Source organism: Ranitomeya imitator, chromosome 6 (assembly GCF_032444005.1).
Source record: "Ranitomeya imitator isolate aRanImi1 chromosome 6, aRanImi1.pri, whole genome shotgun sequence".
In the NCBI taxonomy this organism is placed as follows: Eukaryota; Metazoa; Chordata; class Amphibia; order Anura; family Dendrobatidae; genus Ranitomeya; species Ranitomeya imitator.
The window spans coordinates 90760149-90780226 of NC_091287.1; the positions used below are offsets into that span (position 1 = coordinate 90760149).

At 42.3% G+C, this 20078-nt stretch overlaps 1 protein-coding gene across 1 annotated transcript in view; it reads right to left on the bottom strand.

The window, feature by feature from the left end:
* The window catches only part of SKAP2 (src kinase associated phosphoprotein 2), a 324806-nt gene that overhangs the window by 66521 nt on the left and 238207 nt on the right, over positions 1 to 20078 (bottom strand). The window contains exon 10 of the mRNA XM_069729895.1: positions 857 to 940. Coding sequence (XP_069585996.1) covers positions 857 to 940 — 84 coding nt within the window. The remainder of the gene's footprint in view (positions 1 to 856; positions 941 to 20078) is intronic.

Consider the following 20078-nt stretch of genomic DNA (forward strand, 5'->3'; position numbering starts at 1 on the left):
CTTTTGCTGAGTGTATGGGAGCATCGGGACAAATAGCTGTTGGCAATATAAAAATGCTATTACTCCATGAGCAGTTCGATGGCAAGAAGCAATTCTAAGACTTTAGCCCAAATATGTCCCAATTTTAGGGGAAGGCATATGATGATTAACAATACGCTATCATACTACGGTAACACGCTGTAGCTGAACTTCCTTGTTTCCCGACTTCTGTCCTTCACTCATTTCTATGCATCTGTTGTAGTCGTTGGGCCTCTCTTTTCTCCAATTCGATTGTTTTTTGCTATAATCATATGCAATGAAGATATGCATGGCCAACATTTAAACAGGCTGCAGATCAATTAGTGGTCTTAGGTTTATCTGATTTTTATCAAAGAAGACAGAACTGTGGGTCGATTGTCAGAGCCTGTGTCAAGTTGACCTTTTCACAAACGTCTACATTGCCAGTCCCCTGGGTTACTTGTTGTCCCCTGTCATCCTCTGAATGGCAGAAGTCTGTTCTGTTCAAGCACAAAGTATACACAGATGTCTATATTACATTCTCATAGGTGTGACAGCAACTGCATGTTGTATCTAGAAACTGTCCTTTAGCGGTGACACTTCCTCAATGATGATAAGCTAATTTATGCAAGTAAATCTCCTTTGTGCAGAAATGAAAGCTAATTGAGTCATTACAAAGTAATTCAGGAAGGAATGCCTTGTATAAACCGGCTTACTTTAGAAATCCTCCTCTAGTGTGTTTTGTGAATCCTAAATGGATCTAAGTAGCTTAGCTGCCACACAACATCCAGAGCAGACGGACAACTTTCACCGACATGAATACATTAAGCCTGGAGAATTAAGGCTATGTTGTTATCACCTGGAGGACCGCTTGTCGGAGCCGGGCTTATAGGGGTACTCAGCGGTTTGGATATCCCAGGGGCGCTCACGTGATTACCTTCCTCTAAAACAAAAAGATAGAGTGCGTAAGTTATTACATCCACGCGATATCATTGTCAGAGGTATATAACGCAAGTCAATAAAATGCAGAATATGTAGAAAATAAACACAAGGTCAGAATACCCCATCAGCTAAAACAATAGCTGCACGTTCGGTTATTGTTGGTGGAGTTCAATACATTGCTTCCTCCGAGGCGATCCATACAAAGGAGGGGAAGTGGGCAAGACAACAGGTAAAAGTACAAACAGCTGCAATGCAAACATTTTCCCAACAGCCTGCCAATACGACTTAATCTGTTACTCTCATGTTGACAGATTGGTTGGACTCCATTGTCCCATCAATCTTTGGCCTTCCAGGTGAAATTGTCAGTGAGATTGACAACTTTCAAAAATGGAAACCGCAAAGTCTTTTCACATGGCCTCAAGGAGGCAATGTCTCTGGTCACTTAGAATCAATAGGCTGCAGATAATGGTGATTGCCTGTCAATGTTCTTCCGCGTGCCAGATTCAGGTAGGCCCTTGTCACAGGAATGGAGCTTAATTGTCCATTATTGCATAGCTAAACATAACACTGCATAGATGTAACTCAGGACTTTTCTCCGCTCTGATAAATTCTGGAACACTGTATACTGCACAATATTATTCCCTAATAAAAATACCTTTTATTTTAAAAGTTAAAAAAAATCATGCCACTCAATTATAAATATATTATCATCTAAATGACAGCACTATGAAAACTACATTATTACCAAAGTTTTCATATTATGGCAAAAACCCCAATATGCCCTCATTGCTCTGTGAATAGAAATATGATTAGATATACACATAATTAAATGTGTTTGAGATGTAGGACTTGTCTAATTTAGTTAACTCAGAGATAATATGTGATGCCCCAGGGTACTGGTTGTCACAGTAGCCTTGCTTTCCTCACGGGGAGAGTGATGTTACGCTTGAAGGCAAGAAGGGATAACTGCAACCAGGTACCACAAACATGCAACACATTCACACTCCAGGCCACCAGGGGGAGCTTTTGATCCTACTTGCTAGGTGACTCTCTCTCTCTTATACAGTGGGGCAAAAAAGTATTTAGTCAGTCAGCAATAGTGCAAGTTCCGCCACTTAAAAAGATGAGAGGCGTCTGTAATTTACATCATAGGTAGACCTCAACTATGGGAGACAAACTGAGAAAAAAAAATCCAGAAAATCACATTGTCTGTTTTTTTATCATTTTTTTTGCATTTTATGGTGGAAAATAAGTATTTGGTCAGAAACAAACAATCAAGATTTCTGGCTTTCACAGACCTGTAACTTCTTCTTTAAGAGTCTCCTCTTTCCTCCACTCATTACCTGTAGTAATGGCACCTGTTTAAACTTGTCATCAGTATAAAAAGACACCTGTGCACACCCTCAAACAGTCTGACTCCAAACTCCACTATGGTGAAGACCAAAGAGCTGTCAAAGGACACCAGAAACAAAATTGTAGCCCTGCACCAGGCTGGGAAGACTGAATCTGCAATAGCCAACCAGCTTGGAGTGAAGAAATCAACAGTGGGAGCAATAATTAGAAAATGGAAGACATACAAGACCACTGATAATCTCCCTTCATCTGGGGCTCCACGCAAAATCCCACCCCGTGGGGTCAGAATGATCACAAGAACGGTGAGCAAAAATCCCAGAACCACGCGGGGGGCCTAGTGAATGAACTGCAGAGAGCTGGGACCAATGTAACAAGGCCTACCATAAGTAACACACTACGCCACCATGGACTCAGATCCTGCAGTGCCAGAAGTGTCCCACTGCTTAAGCCAGTACATGTCCGGGCCGGTCTGAAGTTTGCTAGAGAGCATTTGGATGATCCAGAGGAGTTTTGGGAGAATGTCCTATGGTCTGATGAAACCAAACTGGAACTGTTTGGTAGAAACACAACTTGTCGTGTTTGTAGGAAAAAGAATACTGAGTTGCATCCATCAAACACCATACCTACTGTAAAGCATGGTGGTGGAAACATCATGCTTTGGGGCTGTCTCTCTGCAAAGGGGCCAGGACGACTGATCCGGGTACATGAAAGAATGAATGGGGCCATGTATCGTGAGATTTTGAGTGCAAACCTCCTTCCATCAGCAAGGGCATTGAAGATGAAACGTGGATGGGTCTTTCAACATGACAATGATCCAAAGCACACCGCCAGGGCAACGAAGGAGTGGCTTCGTAAGAAGCATTTCAAGGTCCTGGAGTGGCCTAGCCAGTCTCCAGATCTCAACCCTATAGAAAACCTTTGGAGGGAGTTGAAAGTCCGTGTTGCCAAGCGAAAAGCCAAAAACATCACTGCTCTAGAGGAGATCTGCATGGAGGAATGGGCCAACATACCAACAACAGTGTGTGGCAACCTTGTGAAGACTTACAGAAAACGTTTGACCTCTGTCATTGCCAACAAAGGATATATTACAAAGTATTGAGATGAAATTTTGTTTCTGACCAAATACTTATTTTCCACCATAATATGCAAATAAAATGTTAAAAAAACAGAAAATGTGATTTTCTGGATTTTTTTTTTCTCAGTTTGTCTCCCATAGTTGAGGTCTACCTATGATGTAAATTACAGACGCCTCTCATCTTTTTAAGTGGTGGAACTTGCACTATTGCTGACTGACTAAATACTTTTTTGCCCCACTGTATATATATATATATATATATATATATATATATATATATACATATATATATATATATATATATATACATATATATATAACTGGTAGTCTGTAGGGAAAGTTAGTGAGTTCCAGGAAGGTCCATTCAGGAGATGGACTGGATCAGTGTGAGGCAGCAGGTTTTACGGAGCTGTGCCGCCACAGTGCAGCAGCTCCTGGAATGAGACATTGAGAAAGCCGAATACATTGCAGAGAGCGTGCAGGAGAGCAAAGCACAGGAGAGAACACCAGGGGGAGACCAGCCCCGAGCAGGCTGACTCCTTATGAGGCGCAGAGACCGGTAGCCGGAACACCGAGGTTGTAAGAACCTCTATGACTTACATCAGAGACCGTCAGGACAGCTGAACTCCAAGTTACCTGTCCGACCTAATACTCAGGAGGCACGGTGGCTCCTCTCAGAGGCCGGGGCATGCTAGAATCCCTATAAACAGCCTCAAGCCACCAGTCATACGGGTTATGTCCTATCCTACCCGAGGGACAGAGAGAGAGAGATAACATCTGTGAGGACCTTATGTGGAGCTTTAAGCCATAAAGGACTACACCACCGCGGTGCTAGAGGAAGGCTTCCACAAGGGTAAGGGGACTTCTAGCTTGCCTTCAAGCCGGCCAGATCCTGCCTGCCCTGTGATGTGGTGCCCTGGACTGCAGATGCTGAAGTCTTCAGTAAACCTAGGTAAAGAGACTGCAAACCTGTGTCTTCCTTCTTTACTGCACTATTCACCATCTTCCATTTACACACCGGAAGCCCTGGGGACATACTTCACCTGTGGGAAATTATACCATCTAGCTGCCATAACATCACCCCAGAGGACCCCTCAAAGCAGCGTCGTGTTATGACCTGGTGGTCAGGACAATAATGGACCTGGTGGTTAAGAGCACACGGAATGACCTGATAGTTACTGATAATATAGGACGAGCTCTGGGACGTGGGAACTCTGCTGACCGCAATCCCTAATCCTATCAACCACACTAGAAATAGCCGTGGATTGCTCCTAACACTCCCTATGCACAACTCGGCACAGTCTAAGGAACTAGCTAGCCCTAAAGATAGAAAAATAAAGCCTACCTTGCCTCAGAGAAATTCCCCAAAGGAAAAGGCAGCCCCCCACATATAATGACTGTGAGTAAAGATGAAAATACAAACACAGAGATGAAATAGATTTAGCAAAGTGAGGCCCGACTTACTGAACAGACTCAGGATAGGAAAGGATGCTTTGCGGTCAGCACAAAAACCTACAAAAGACCACGCAGAGGGCGCAAAAAGACCCTCCGCACCGACTCACGGTGCGGAGGCGCTCCCTCTGCGTCCCAGAGCTTCCAGCAAGCAAGACAACAATAAAAATAGCAAGCTGGACAGAAAAATAGCAAACCAAAGAAAATACAAGCAGGAACTTAGCTTCTGCTGGGAAGACAGGTCACAAGAATGATCCAGGAGTGAACTAGACCAATACTGGAACATTGACAGGTGGCATGGAGCAAAGCTCTAAGTGGAGTTAAATAGAGCTGCCAGCTAACGAATTAACCTCGTCACCTGTGGAAGGAAACTCAGAAACACCCACCAGAGGAAGTCCATGGACAGAACCAGCCGAAGTACCATTCATGACCACAGGAGGGAGCCCGACAACAGAATTCACAACAGTACCCCCCCCCTTGAGGAGGGGTCACCGAACCCTCACCAGAGCCCCCAGGCCGACCAGGATGAGCCAAATGAAAGGCACGAACCAGATCGGCAGCATGAACATCAGAGGCAAAAACCCAGGAATTATCTTCCTGACCATAACCCTTCCACTTGACCAGGTACTGGAGTTTCCGTCTCGAAATACGAGAATCCAAAATCTTCTCCACCACATACTCCAACTCCCCCTCAACCAACACCGGGGCAGGAGGATCAACGGATGGAACCACAGGCGCCACGTATCTCCGCAATAACGACCTATGGAACACATTATGGATGGCAAAAGAAGCAGGAAGGGCCAAACGAAATGACACAGGATTGATAACCTCAGAAATCTTATACGGACCAATGAAACGAGGCTTAAACTTAGGAGAGGAAACCTTCATAGGAACATAACGAGACGACAACCAAACCAAATCCCGAACACGAAGTCGGGGACCCACACAGCGCGCCGGCGGTTAGCGAAACGTTGAGCCTTCTCCTGGGACAATGTCAAATTGTCCACCACATGAGTCCAAACCTGCTGCAACCTATCCACCACAGTATCTACACCAGGACAGTCCAAAGACTCAACCTGCCCTGAAGAGAAACGAGGATGGAAACCAGAATTGCAGAAAAACGGCGAAACCAAAGTAGCCGAGCTGGCCCGATTATTAAGGGCGAACTCAGCCAACGGCAAAAAGGACACCCAATCATCCTGATCAGCAGAAAAGAAGCATCTCAGATATGTTTCCAAAGTTTGATTAGTTCGTTCGGTTTGGCCATTTGTCTGAGGATGAAAAGCCGAGGAAAAAGACAAATCAATGCCCATCCTAGCACAAAAGGATCGCCAAAACCTCGAAACAAACTGGGAACCTCTTTCAGAAACGATGTTCTCCGGAATACCATGTAAACGAACCACATGCTGGAAAAATAATGGCACCAAATCAGAGGAGGAAGGCAATTTAGACAAAGGTACCAAATGGACCATCTTAGAAAAGCGATCACAAACCACCCAAATGACCGACATCTTTTGAGAGACGGGGAGATCCGAAATAAAATCCATAGAAATATGCGTCCAGGGCCTCTTCGGGACCGGCAAGGGCAAAAGCAACCCACTGGCACAAGAACAGCAGGGCTTAGCCCGAGCACAAGTCCCACAGGACTGCACAAAAGAACGCACATCCCGTGACAAAGACGGCCACCAAAAGGATCTAGCCACCAAATCTCTGATACCAAAGATTCCAGGATGCCCAGCCAACACTGAACAATGAATCTCAGAGATAACTCTACTAGTCCATCTATCAGGGACAAACAGTTTCTCCGCTGGGCAACGGTCAGGTCTATCAGCCTGAAATTTTTGCAGCACTCGCCGCAAATCAGGGGAGATGGCAGACAAAATTACCCCCTCTTTGAGAATACCCGCCGGCTCAGGAACACCCGGAGAGTCAGGCACAAAACTCCTTGACAGGGCATCAGCCTTCACATTCTTAGAGCCCGGAAGATACGAAACCACAAAATCAAAACGGGAGAAAAATAACGACCATCGAGCCTGTCTCGGATTCAACCGTTTGGCAGACTCAAGATAAGTCAAATTCTTGTGATCTGTCAAGACCACCACGCGATGCTTGGCTCCTTCAAGCCAATGACGCCACTCCTCGAATGCCCACTTCATGGCCAACAACTCTCGATTACCAACATCATAATTACGCTCAGCAGGCGAAAACTTTCTAGAAAAGAAAGTACATGGCTTCATCACCGAGCCATCAGAACTTCTTTGCGACAAAACAGCCCCTGCTCCAATCTCAGAAGCATCAACCTCAACCTGAAACGGGAGCGAAACATCTGGCTGGCACAACACAGGGGCAGAAGAAAAACGACGCTTCAACTCCTGAAAAGCCTCTACAGCTGCAGAAGACCAATTGACCACATCAGCACCCTTCTTGGTCAAATCAGTCAACGGTTTAGCAACACTAGAAAAATTAGCGATGAAGCGCCGATAAAAATTAGCAAAGCCCAGGAACTTTTGCAGGCTCTTCACAGATGTCGGCTGAGTCCAATCGTAAATGGCCTGGACTTTAACAGGGTCCATCTCGATAGTAGAAGGGGAAAAAATGAACCCCAAAAATGAAACCTTCTGAACTCCAAAGAGACACTTTGACCCCTTCACAAACAAGGAATTCGCACGAAGGACCTGGAACACCATTCTGACCTGCTTCACATGAGACTCCCAATCATCCGAAAATACCAAAATATCATCCAAATACACAATCAGGAATTTATCCAGGTACTCTCGGAAGATGTCATGCATAAAGGACTGAAATACTGATGGAGCATTGGAAAGCCTGAATGGCATAACCAGGTACTCAAAATGGCCCTCGGGCATATTAAATGCTGTTTTCCATTCATCGCCTTGTTTAATACGCACAAGATTATACGCCCCTCGAAGATCTATCTTGGTGAACCAACCAGCCCATTTAATACGAGCAAACAAATAAGACAGCAACGGCAAAGGATACTGAAATTTGACTGTAATTTTATTAAGAAGGCGGTAATCAATACAAGGTCTCAAAGAACCATCCTTCTTGGCCACAAAAAAGAACCCTGCTCCTAACGGTGATGACGACGGGCGAATATGGCCTTTCTCCAAGGATTCCTTTATATAACTCCGCATAGCGGCGTGTTCTGGCACAGATAAATTGAACAATCGGCCCTTAGGAAACTTACTACCAGGAATCAAATTAATTGCACAATCGCAATCCCTATGAGGAGGTAGGGCACTGGCTTTGGGCTCATCAAATACATCCCGATAATCCGACAAAAACTCTGGAACTTCAGAAGGAGTGGAAGACGAAATAGACAAAAATGGAACATCACCATGTACCCCCTGGCAACCCCAGCTGGACACAGACATAGATTTCCAGTCCAATACTGGATTATGAACCTGCAGCCATGGCAACCCCAAAACGACCACATCATGCAGATTATGCAACACCAGAAAGCGGATATCCTCCTGATGTGCAGGAGCCATGCACATGGTCAATTGGGTCCAGTACTGAGGCTTATTCTTGGCCAAAGGCGTAGCATCAATTCCTCTCAATGGAATAGGATACTGCAAGGGCTCCAAGAAAAAGCCACAGCGCCTAGCATACTCCAAGTCCATCAAATTCAGGGCAGCGCCTGAATCCACAAATGCCATAACAGAATAGGATGACAAAGAGCAAATCAGAGTAACGGACAATAGAAATTTAGACTGTACCGTACCAATGGTGGCAGACCTAGCGAACCGCTTAGTGCGCTTAGGACAATCGGAGATAGCATGAGTGGAATCACCACAGTAAAAACATAGCCCATTCCGACGTCTGTGTTCTTGCAGTTCAGCTCTGGTCAAAGTCCTATCACATTGCATAGGCTCAGGCCCATGCTCAGATAGTACCGCCAAATGGTGCACAGCTTTACGCTCACGCAAGCGTCGATCGATCTGAATGGCCAAAGACATAGACTCATTCAGACCAGCAGGCATGGGAAATCCCACCATGACATCCTTAAGGGCTTCAGAGAGACCCTTTCTGAAGATTGCTGCCAGGGCACATTCATTCCACTGAGTGAGCACAGACCACTTTCTAAACTTCTGACAATATATCTCCGCTTCATCCTGACCCTGACACAGAGCCAGCAAGATTTTCTCTGCCTGATCCACTGAATTAGGTTCGTCATAAAGCAATCCAAGTGCCAGGAAAAACGCATCAACATCACGCAATGCCGGATCTCCTGGCGCAAGGGAAAATGCCCAGTCTTGAGGGTCACCACGTAACAAAGAAATAATGATCTTTACTTGTTGAACAGGGTCACCTGAGGAGCGAGGTTTCAAGGCAAGAAACAATTTACAATTATTTTTGAAATTCAAGAACTTAGATCTATCACCAAAAAACAAATTAGGAATTGGAATCCTAGGCTCTGACATCGGATTCTGAACCACAAAATCTTGAATGTTTTGTACCCTTGTAGTGAGATTATCCATCCAAGAGGACAGACCTTGAATGTCCATGTTTACACCTGTGTCCTGAACCACCCAGAGGTAAAGGGGAAAAGAGAGACAAAACACACTGCAAAGAAAAAAAAATGGTCTCAGAACTTCTCTTATCCCTCTATTGAGATGCATTAGTACTTTGGGCCACCTGTACTGTTATGACCTGGTGGTCAGGACAATAATGGACCTGGTGGTTAAGAGCACACGGAATGACCTGATAGTTACAAATAATGTAGGACGAGCTCTGAGACGTGGGAACTCTGCTGACCGCAATCCCTAATCCTATCACGCACACTAGAAATAGCCGTGGATAGCTCCTAACGCTCCCTATGCAACTCAGCCTAAGGAACTAGCTAGCCCAGAAGATAGAAAAATAAAGCCTACCTTGCCTCAGAGAAATTCCCCAAAGGAAAAGGCAGCCCCCCACATATAATGACTGTGAGTAAAGATGAAAATACAAACACAGAGATGAAATAGATTTAGCAAAGTGAGGCCCGACTTACTGAACAGACTCAGGATAGGAAAGGATGCTTTGCGGTCAGCACAAAAACCTACAAAAGACCACGCAGAGGGCGCAAAAAGACCCTCCGCACCGACTCACGGTGCGGAGGCGCTCCCTCTGCGTCCCAGAGCTTCCAGCAAGCAAGACAACAATAAAAATAGCAAGCTGGACAGAAAAATAGCAAACCAAAGAAAATACAAGCAGGAACTTAGCTACTGCTGGGAAGACAGGTCACAAGAATGATCCAGGAGTGAACTAGACCAATACTGGAACATTGACAGGTGGCATGGAGCAAAGATCTAAGTGGAGTTAAATAGAGCAGCCAGCTAACGAATTAACCTCGTCACCTGTGGAAGGAAACTCAGAAACACCCACCAGAGGAAGTCCATGGACAGAACCAGCCGAAGTACCATTCATGACCACAGGAGGGAGCCCGACAACAGAATTCACAACAGCGTCGGTCCCCACTGACCAAATACCACAGCTGGCATCACGAACACAAACTTTATTCCCTTTAAAGACCTTTCCCTTTTACATGGGCGCCCAGGGCCACGGACAGGGTCGCCATTGAGACATCCCCCTGTGAATACCACCGGACCCGGTACTGAGTACCCCACGGCCCTGGAGGGCGACTCATTTACATACATAGTAAATAATACAATGCAGGTTCCCGCTAAGGCACTGCTTGCACCGCTATCTATTGTTAGCATTTTTATTCAGTGCCACAATAGTTAGATGGAAAGATAGATAGACAGACTTATAGATATTAGATAGATAATACGTACATAGATAGATAATAGATAGACATATAAATAGATGGAAAGATAGATAATAGGTAGATAGATAGATAATGATAGATAGATAGATAGATGAATAGATAGATAATGAAATAGATAGACAGATAAGATAGATATATAATTAGATGGATAGATAGATAATAGATAGATAGATAGATAGATAGATAGATAGATAGATAGATAGATAGATAGATAGATAGAAAAAAGAAATGGAAAAAGAACAGCATATGAAAAAATAATTGGGTGTAATGCTTCATAAGTACATACCAGTTCTTATAATATAGAGAAAAAGAGGAAGCATCACACCATTTCTTTAGTGCACAAAAAGCTGTTTTTAATGGCCCATTATGCAACGTTTTAGCTCTGTGGCTTGAAGAAGCCTCACACATAGAGCCAAAACGTCGCATAATGGGCCATTAAAAACAGCTTTTTGTGCACTAAAGAAATGGTGTGCTGCTTCCTCTTTTTCTATAGATAGATAGATAACACTGTGTTACAAAAGTTTTGGTCCTCGGACAATTTTGAGTGTTCCTGATAGATTTTTTTCATGCTGATTTTAAAAATGACTTCAGATTTTTCCTATCACGTAAAGTTTTTGAGAAATGATACGAAACATTATAATATTCTGTTGTAATTCTAAAAACTCATATGAACTTTTTCTGAAACAGTATATTTTGAATTTTCCACTGAAATAACATAAATCGCTGATGTACACATATACAAGCACTTATTATGCGAATTCCGCGCAGGCACAGTGAATCATTCGGCTGACCGTGTACGGAGCATACCACATTTCCTGGGCAGGGGAGGAACCAAAAAACAATACTGACATTACAGCAGGGGATCACTGAGGATTTCTTTTGTCAGGTATTCACTGACTGTTTTTAACCCCTTTTAACCCACATCCTTGGCAACAGCAGGGCACCGAATTTTGAACAACTCGTGGACAACATGCTCACAGCATATCATTTGATGAAATTCAATATGTCAATAAAAATGCATTTTCTACATTCTCAATTGGACTTTTTTCAGCCAATCTTGGTGCCGTTAGCAATGAACATGGTGAAATATTTCACCAAGACATTGCGCTGATGGAGAAAAGGTACCAGGGAAAGTGGAGTACGTCAATGCTGGCTGACTATTGCTGGAATCTTAATCGAGAAACATCTGACACGGATTATAAACGAAAGTCCAGAAATACGCGCAGCAATGACCCCTGTCACGTGATAAGGGGTCATCACTGCATTGCCATCACTACCAGAGGTCTCCTCGAGACCTCTATGGTTGTTGATGGAAGACTGCTGTGAGCGCCACCCTGTGGTCGGCGCTCATGGCAAGCCTGTAATTCTGCTGCATAGAGGTGATCTGAGCATCACCTCCATGTAGCAGGCTATTGAAGCATGCCAAAAGTAAAAAAAAAAAAAGGGTTTAAAAATATAAAAAAACATAAAAGTTCAAATCACCCCCCTTTTGCCCCAGTCAAAATAAAACAATAAAAAAAATCAAACCTACACATATTTGGTATCGGCGCATTCAGAATCGCCTGATCTATCAATAAAAAGAATTGACATGATCGCTAAACGGCGTAGAGATAAAAAAAAATCAAACCGCCAGAATTATGTTTTTTTGGCTGCCGCAACATTGCATTAAAATACAATAACGGGCAACAAAAAGTGGTATCATTAAAAATGACAGCTCGCCCCGCAAAAAATAAGCCCTCAAACGGCCATATTGATGGAAAAATAAAAAAGTTATGGCTCTGGAAAGAAGGGGAGTGAAAAATGAAAACGAAAAATTGAAAAAAGCTCCAGTCATGAAGGGGTTAAAAACCTTACATGATACAGACTTTTGGAGCACATATTCGTGTTCAGCATATCAAAATCTATAAGATACAATAACATTTTCTCAGGGGACAAGAATTTCCCTGAAATTTGTTGCGCAGTGTAATAGGTAGATGGATAGATATATAGATAGATAGATGTCTTTGTTTGCCATTTCCTATCTTTTCCTACTATTAGTGTTTGTTCTGAGTTACAACTAGTGGGCTTGCACTTATTTGAAACTGGTACAGATTGCTCTTTTTTTAAAGACTTCTCTGTTACTGCTCCAGTTTTCTGGAATGTGCTATCTCAGATGATCTGACTAATACCTAACCCCTACATGTTTAAGCATGCTTTAAAAACTTATCTATTTAGACAGGCCTCACTTCATTAATCTAACTCTACATTGCGCCCCCTTTATAAATTTTCCTCCGTCCACCCAATAGCACTTGATAACTGTGCTTAGACAAATACTGGCTGATGACCGGATCATGCAGCATTATTTGAGAACCCCTGTTTATTGTAATGATGGTTGAACCGTATAAGCACTTTCTACCCATTGTGTCCCCCTATTTCCCTATAGATTGTAAGCTTGCGAGCAGGACCCTCACTCCTCTTGTAACTGTTGAACTACAGTATATGCTCCTTCGTAATGTCTTTATTGTCTGTACATGTCCCCGCTTAATTGTAAAGAGTAGTGGAATATGTTGGCACTATATAGAGTGGCTTTTTACCTATTTTGTTACATTACAACCCGTGTTCAAATATTTTTTTATCAGATTTGTGGGATGCATAAACTCTAAATAGTCTAAGTTGGCGAAGTGAAGTGAGAAAAATATAGATTCAATTTGTGGGATCAAATAACTAAAAATTGGCATGTGCATATGTATTCACCCCTTTTGCGATGAAGCCCCTACAAAAATTTCTGGTGCAAGCAATTACCTTAACAAGTTACATGGTTAGTGAAAGGAAGCCCACCTGTGTGCAATTTAAGTGTCACATGGTCTGTTAAGTGTATGCACACCTTTTCTGAAAGGCCACAAAGGTTGCAACACCATTAAGCAAGAGGCACCACTGACCAAACACCCTGAAGGCCAAGGAGATCTCCAAACAAGTCAGGGACAAAGTTGTTGAGAAGTACTAGTCAGGGTTGGGTTATAAAAACATATCCCAATATCTGATTATTCCCCGGAGCACCATCAAATCTATTATCATCAAATGGAAAGAATATGGTACTAAAACAAACCTACCAAGAGAGGGCCGCAAACCAAAACTCTCAGCCTGGGCAAGGAGGGCATAATCAGAGAGGCAGCACAGAAACCAAAGTGTCTGGAGTATCTATGCATATGACCGCAAAAATCCATACATACCATAAAGGGGGTATTTATGGAAGAGTTGGCAGAAAAAACCTTTACTTAAACATAAAATTGTATGGCCCATTTTAAGTTTGCTGAAAGATGTCAGAGACTCCCCAAATGTATGGAGGAAGGTGCTGTGGTCAGATGCGACAAATTGAACTTTTTGACCTCCAATGTAAATGCTATGTCTGACGTCAAACCAACACAGCTTATCACCCCAAGAACACCATCCCCACAGTGAAACACGATGGTGGCAGCATCATGTTGTGGGGAGGTTTTTTGGCAGCAAGGTCAGAGAAATGGTGCAAATCAAGGGGAAGATGGATGGTGCGCAATGCAGGTATATTCTTGAGCAAAATTTGTTTCAATCTGTCAGTGATTTGAGACTGGGAAGAAGGTTCACCTTCCAACAAGACAATGACCCGAAGCATACTGCTAAAACAACACTCAAGTGGGAAAATCCCAATGGCAAGATATGGAAAGCTCATAAAAATCCAAAGCGACAAAATGAAATTTCAGCGTGTATGGAAGCAAAACACAAAAAATGCCTGGGTGAGAGTTACTTTCGCAAGTCACTGTAGATAAAAATATTGTTATCATTAGTACACTATAAGGATAGCTATGAAAATCTGCAAAAAGTGAAGTCCTAGATCTAACTGGTTGTCATTGCTGGTGAACTTATTGCAGATGTAAGCTGTGCCTCTGCTATGGTAGTAAGGAGGGGATGTCATGTACCAAACAGAATCTCATCACTAGTGCCTCTCCTGTTCTGAAATTAACACTGATTAGGTGCAGTGTCCTGTTGTGTTGCCCTCAGGAATGAAACTATATGGGGTGCTCAGGTAACTGTCACAACTAGGCGGTGGTGCCACAGAATGATATCCTTTCTCTATAAAACACATAGATAGTTGAGGGCCCTTTTCTTACAGACTTTTCCTTGAGATCCTGGCACTTCAGGTTACAAATTCTTATTGTCTTATCTGTGCTGCTAAGCTTCCAGAAAGCAGACGTCAGCATATTTCAATCTGTACTGTGATAACGAATATACGGTAGTAAAGGAAGGTGGGTTCTGTTGGCCGAGGGTATAAAAGGTGGGCTTCAAGGTCTAGCAAGCTGCATTACTGATTGATATATACCTGCCATGCTAAGGTGATTGATTTGCCGTAACTGTTTAGGTGGCAGTGATTATACTATGTATTTTTCACATATTTTTGCCTTTTTTCACTGCTTCTTTAGAAACGCAAGTTTACAAAAAATTAGACAAATTATTCTTATTATTGATGGTAGTGTGACTTTTGCAAAAGAAGTATGCTACATATTACACACAATCTTTGTAATAGCAGACTGTGGTCCACTAATGTACCAAGAATAAAATATATTACATTTAGGCTTAGATTCATTCTGGGACACTTCGATCAATAGCTCATTTACATTGAATTACAAAGCCTCATGCGGACGCACAGACATTAAGTGGTTTAATAATAATAAATGAGAGTTTGCGGGTCCTATGGATTTGTGTGTACATGTGTATCTATTAGTATGTGGGTCTCTATGCTCTATTTTTTAACATTAAACAAAACCATTTCTGCCATGTAAAACGATCAATCAAAGTGCACAGATGGCTGTGGGGTTTTCATTAGATAGTTACCATGGAAATCATAAAGAAAATCTGGAAGATTCTTACAAATAAGCAGCTTGTATTTACAAGCCTCTCAGCGGCAATGTGGCTCTCGTCGTCAAATTATTTATCATTCCAAACACATACGGACCAAAAAAAACAACTGGGCAGACTAACGGCTGTCATTTTTTTTTTATTAGGGACGATGGTCTGGTGAAGCAAAAGGTGTGCGACAGGTGAGTAGCTCACAGCTCCATACGGTCAACGTAATTGTTTCCTTGCTACAATTGCCACAAAACTAGAAAATTTTACCTAAAGAAGCACTCCTGCTCCTCTCGTCAAAATTGTTATCCTCTTAGCATATTACAGAGCACTGTGTGCTTACAATTGCTCCTTTTGCCCCTTATCCAGCTAATTCTTCTGTTTTCCCATTAGGTCTATGACATCACATATTTTCAAAAAACGTTAGAAAGCTAGGCAGAAAATCTAAGGTTCTCGGTGCAACCACTTTTCTGCCCTTTGTGTATCATGCTAAGAGAATCCATAAGGTCCATTGTCAACACAAATAAAATCAAGTATAGAAAAGGAAACTAGACTACCATAGACCAGATAATGGTATCCTGAAACTTATTTGTTTAATGCACACCTGAAAACTTATGGAAGTTTGTGCTGGGAGAAGGTAAGCCTCGCAAAATGTGCATCATGCCTCCAAAATTTTTTGTAGTAGTAATTAAACTCGGCACTCAAAAGGATATGTTGCAAAATAAGGTGAATTGATTTAGGGTATGTGCACACGTATTCTGGAGGACTGCGGATTTTTCTGCAGTGGATTTGGAAAAACCGTAGTGCAAAACCGCTGCGGTTTTTCCTGTGGATTTATCGCGGTTTCTACTGCGGATTCAGCTGCGGCTTTACACCTGCAGTTTTCTATTGGAGCAGGTGTAAAACAGCAGCGGAATGCGCACAAAGAATTGACATGCTGCCGAATGTAAACCGCTGCATTTTCACGTGTTTTTTTCCGCAGCATGTGCACTGAGGATTTAGTTTCCCATAGGTTAACATGGTACTGTAAACTCATGGGAAACCGCTGCGGATCCGCAGCTGTGGAAACGCTGCGGATCAGCATCAAAATCCGCATACCCTTACAGTCCGTGGATGCACAGCTGGTGGATAACGATTTAGTCCGCATGGACCTTCATTAGATAAATGCGTTGTTTTTTAAGTGGAAGATGAGTAGTCAACACTCATAGGGGATGACACTTTAAATGGACTGAAGGTGATGAGAGGTATGTCTGCACTGGGGTATGGTGGCTGAAAGTCACAGTCAAGAAGTAACTGGCAATCCCTGCATGTGTTGCGGCTGTCTACTGCCGCAAAATGTGCAGCTGCAGGGACTCAAATATATTATCCGAGCATGACCAAGATACTCAGAAAACATCCGAGCATGTTTGGATAACACGTTATCAGGGGTGGGGAATCTCAGGCCCCCGGGCCATATTCGGCCCTCGATGACCTTTTATCAGACCCCGAGCAGATTCTCAGGGGCCGCATTCTTTGGCAAGGAGCTGTATTTTGATTACCACCAGCTCATTAATTTCTTCTTGCTCTGTTAGCACACGCACACTACTGAACACTGAAGGGCATGGAATGAAAGATTATGTCATGACACCAGTGCCAATACTTTGTGGGCGGAATTTGTATGGCCCCCGAAGGATGGTATAAATATCCAAAAGGCCCTAGGTAGAAAAAAGATTCCCCACCCCTGCGTTATATGAACACGTCTGCTCATCACTAGATTCCACCCATTCTCTGTCCACTCATGTCTCCTCAGCACTACAACCTAGATTCCTGAGATTTTATCATCACTTATTTCTGTCAATTTTTAGGCAGACCAAGTAGATTTACTGACTCTGGGAGATCTGAGAAATTTGGAAAGAATGATTTGAAAGTTGCCATTGTATGATATGGTGGGGAAAATAAATATTTGATACACTGACGATTTTGCAAGATTTCCCACCTACAAAGAATAGAGAGGTCTGTAATTTTTATTATAGGTACACTTCACCTGTGAGAGACAGAATCTTAAAAATCTTTTTAAAAAATCCAGAAAATCACATTGCATGATTGTTACATAATTAGTTTTCATTTTATTGCATGAATTAAGTATTACATACTTCTTCGCATTGACTAAATAAAGAAAAACGCATGTACTTTCGGTCTGTATTTGGACTTATTATATGGGATACCAGCAGCGCAGATTATCCACAAATCTTCCTTATCTGTGTTTTCCCGTCTGATGACGCGTTGGACGTGCAGCAACGGGATGTATAAGTGACTGAAATATTGTGTATACACAACTAAATCAGGTTAGTATAACCTCACTTAAACACCTATATATCTCCCTGGGCTAAAATCCTATTGTGCTGCCTTTCTCTTCCTATTTTTATATGGTAATGTTTGAGCCTGTAGTCCTGGCTCTCTTCAGGTCATTGATCAGGTCCTTCCAGGTAGTCCTGGGCTGATTCCTGACACCAGGCGTCATCTGAAACTCTGATGTTCTGAGGGAACACTGAAATTACCATTTGCCTCCTGATGAACTTGTTTTATGGGAGGGAAACGCGTTGAGGCATTAAGGATGAAGCCGAGGCAATGCTGATACAGTGCATCAAAGCTAATTTTGTTTTGGAAATTTCAGTTTCCTGACATATTTGGGCATAGGGCAATAGAGGAATGATTTGGGTAGGCTGTCACATTGATATACAGCAGTATTGCATGTGGTGATTTATGTGACATATTTTTATGGTATGGAGCAACATCATTATAATTAAAAGAATTGTTGAGGGGATGCCATGTCTATGGTTCCCATTCATACTCCAGCTGATTGATTGCTCCCATATTGTGATAATAAGCCCTGTACAAACTAAGATGATGCAGATTTGGCAGAAGCAATGCTAGTCCGAGATATCTAATATGAATAATACTTATCAGTGTACTGATCTGTTTGGGAACGATGCAATACAGTAAAGACACCAATATACAGTATATCGTAAATGGAGTGGTTATTTTATTGGTAACCAGGTGGCAGTCCACCATAGAACAATTTGGGTATATTCGTTATTTAAATTCTCCCCCCCCCAATTGAAATTAAAGGGCATATTATAGGGCTATCTAGGGTGAACCGTCGGGGAGCGGGGGCGCCACTGGCGTGTATTGAGTTAGGGTGCCAACCTCCGCAGTTAGGAAAGGACTCTGTAAATAGGGATAGTGGAGGGTAAAGGATTAACATAATTTTACCCCCCCTTCCCCTTCTCCCCCACTAAAATAATAACTGACCACTCAAAATGAAGTTTTGATTTGCTTGGGTATTCCCCTTTGGCCCTGGTGGTAAAAGACATTAATAAGTCCCTACCGTTTATCTCTGATTTGGACTCTTATAGGACTTCACTTAAGTTGTGCCATAGGTGTTGGCTTTCTCGGTGGTATGTCTATCTTAGGGTCTTTTAGGGATGAGAGGGACAGCCACCGTTGAGCGGTGGCGCCATTTGCATCCAAGAGGGTGCCAACCTCCACTGTTAGGAAGGGTTTCAGTTTGAGTGAACAAGGGTCAATTAGGCCTGGTTATACTGATGCTGTTGTAATTTTTATATAATCTACAGATCAAAAAAAATAATAAATTTTTTTTAATTCTTTTTTTCCGTTTGGTTCACTTTTGTAGTGTGTGGTTTTTTTTAATCACAAATTAATAAAAGGTATTTTTTAGAGGTATTAGTTTATTTTTGATGAGCCTGATTCCTGACCTTTCTCAGAATCATCCTTACCTCACAAGGCGAGATCTTGCATGGAGCCCCAGACCGAAGAAGACTGACAGTAATCTTGTGTTTCTTCCATTTTCTAATAATTATGCCAACAGTCCTTTCCTTCTCACCAAGCTCTTTACCTAATGTCCTGTAGCCTGTCCCAGCCTTGTGCAGATCTAAAATTTTGTCCCTGGTGCCCTTAGACAGCTCTTTGGTCTTGGCCATGGTGGAGAAGTTGGAGTGTGATTGATTGAGTGTGTGGACAGGTGTCTCTTATGCAGGTAACAAGCTCAAACAGGTGCAATTAATCCAGGTAATGAGTGCAGAGAAGGAGAGATTCTTAAAGAAAAACTAACAGGTCTGTGAGAGACAATTCTTGCTGGTTGGTAGGTGATCAAATAATTAGTTCATGCAATAAAATACAATTTAATTATGTAAAAATCAAATGTGATTTTCTGTTTTTAATTTCTAGATTCTGTCTCTCACAGTTGAAGTTTATGTACGATAAAAATTACAGACCTCTCAATTCTTTGCAAGTGGGAAAATTTGCAAAATCGGCAGTGTATCAAAAACGTATTTTTCGCACTATAAGATAAATGTTATTAATCTTTTTAGGGGGATGGAATAAAAACAATAATTCTGTCACTGTTTTTTATGGTTTGGTGTTTCCCCAACAGGTATAAGAAGTAGGTTAACTGTATTTTCCATTCATTTTGAATAAGCCAATGTACATATTACATAACATTTTTATTACTACTTTTACACAGGCAATCCTTTTAATTATTTTTGTAAGAATTTGTACTTTGCTTATTTTTTAAACATTGTATATAATTTTTTACCCATTTTTTCTAGTCCT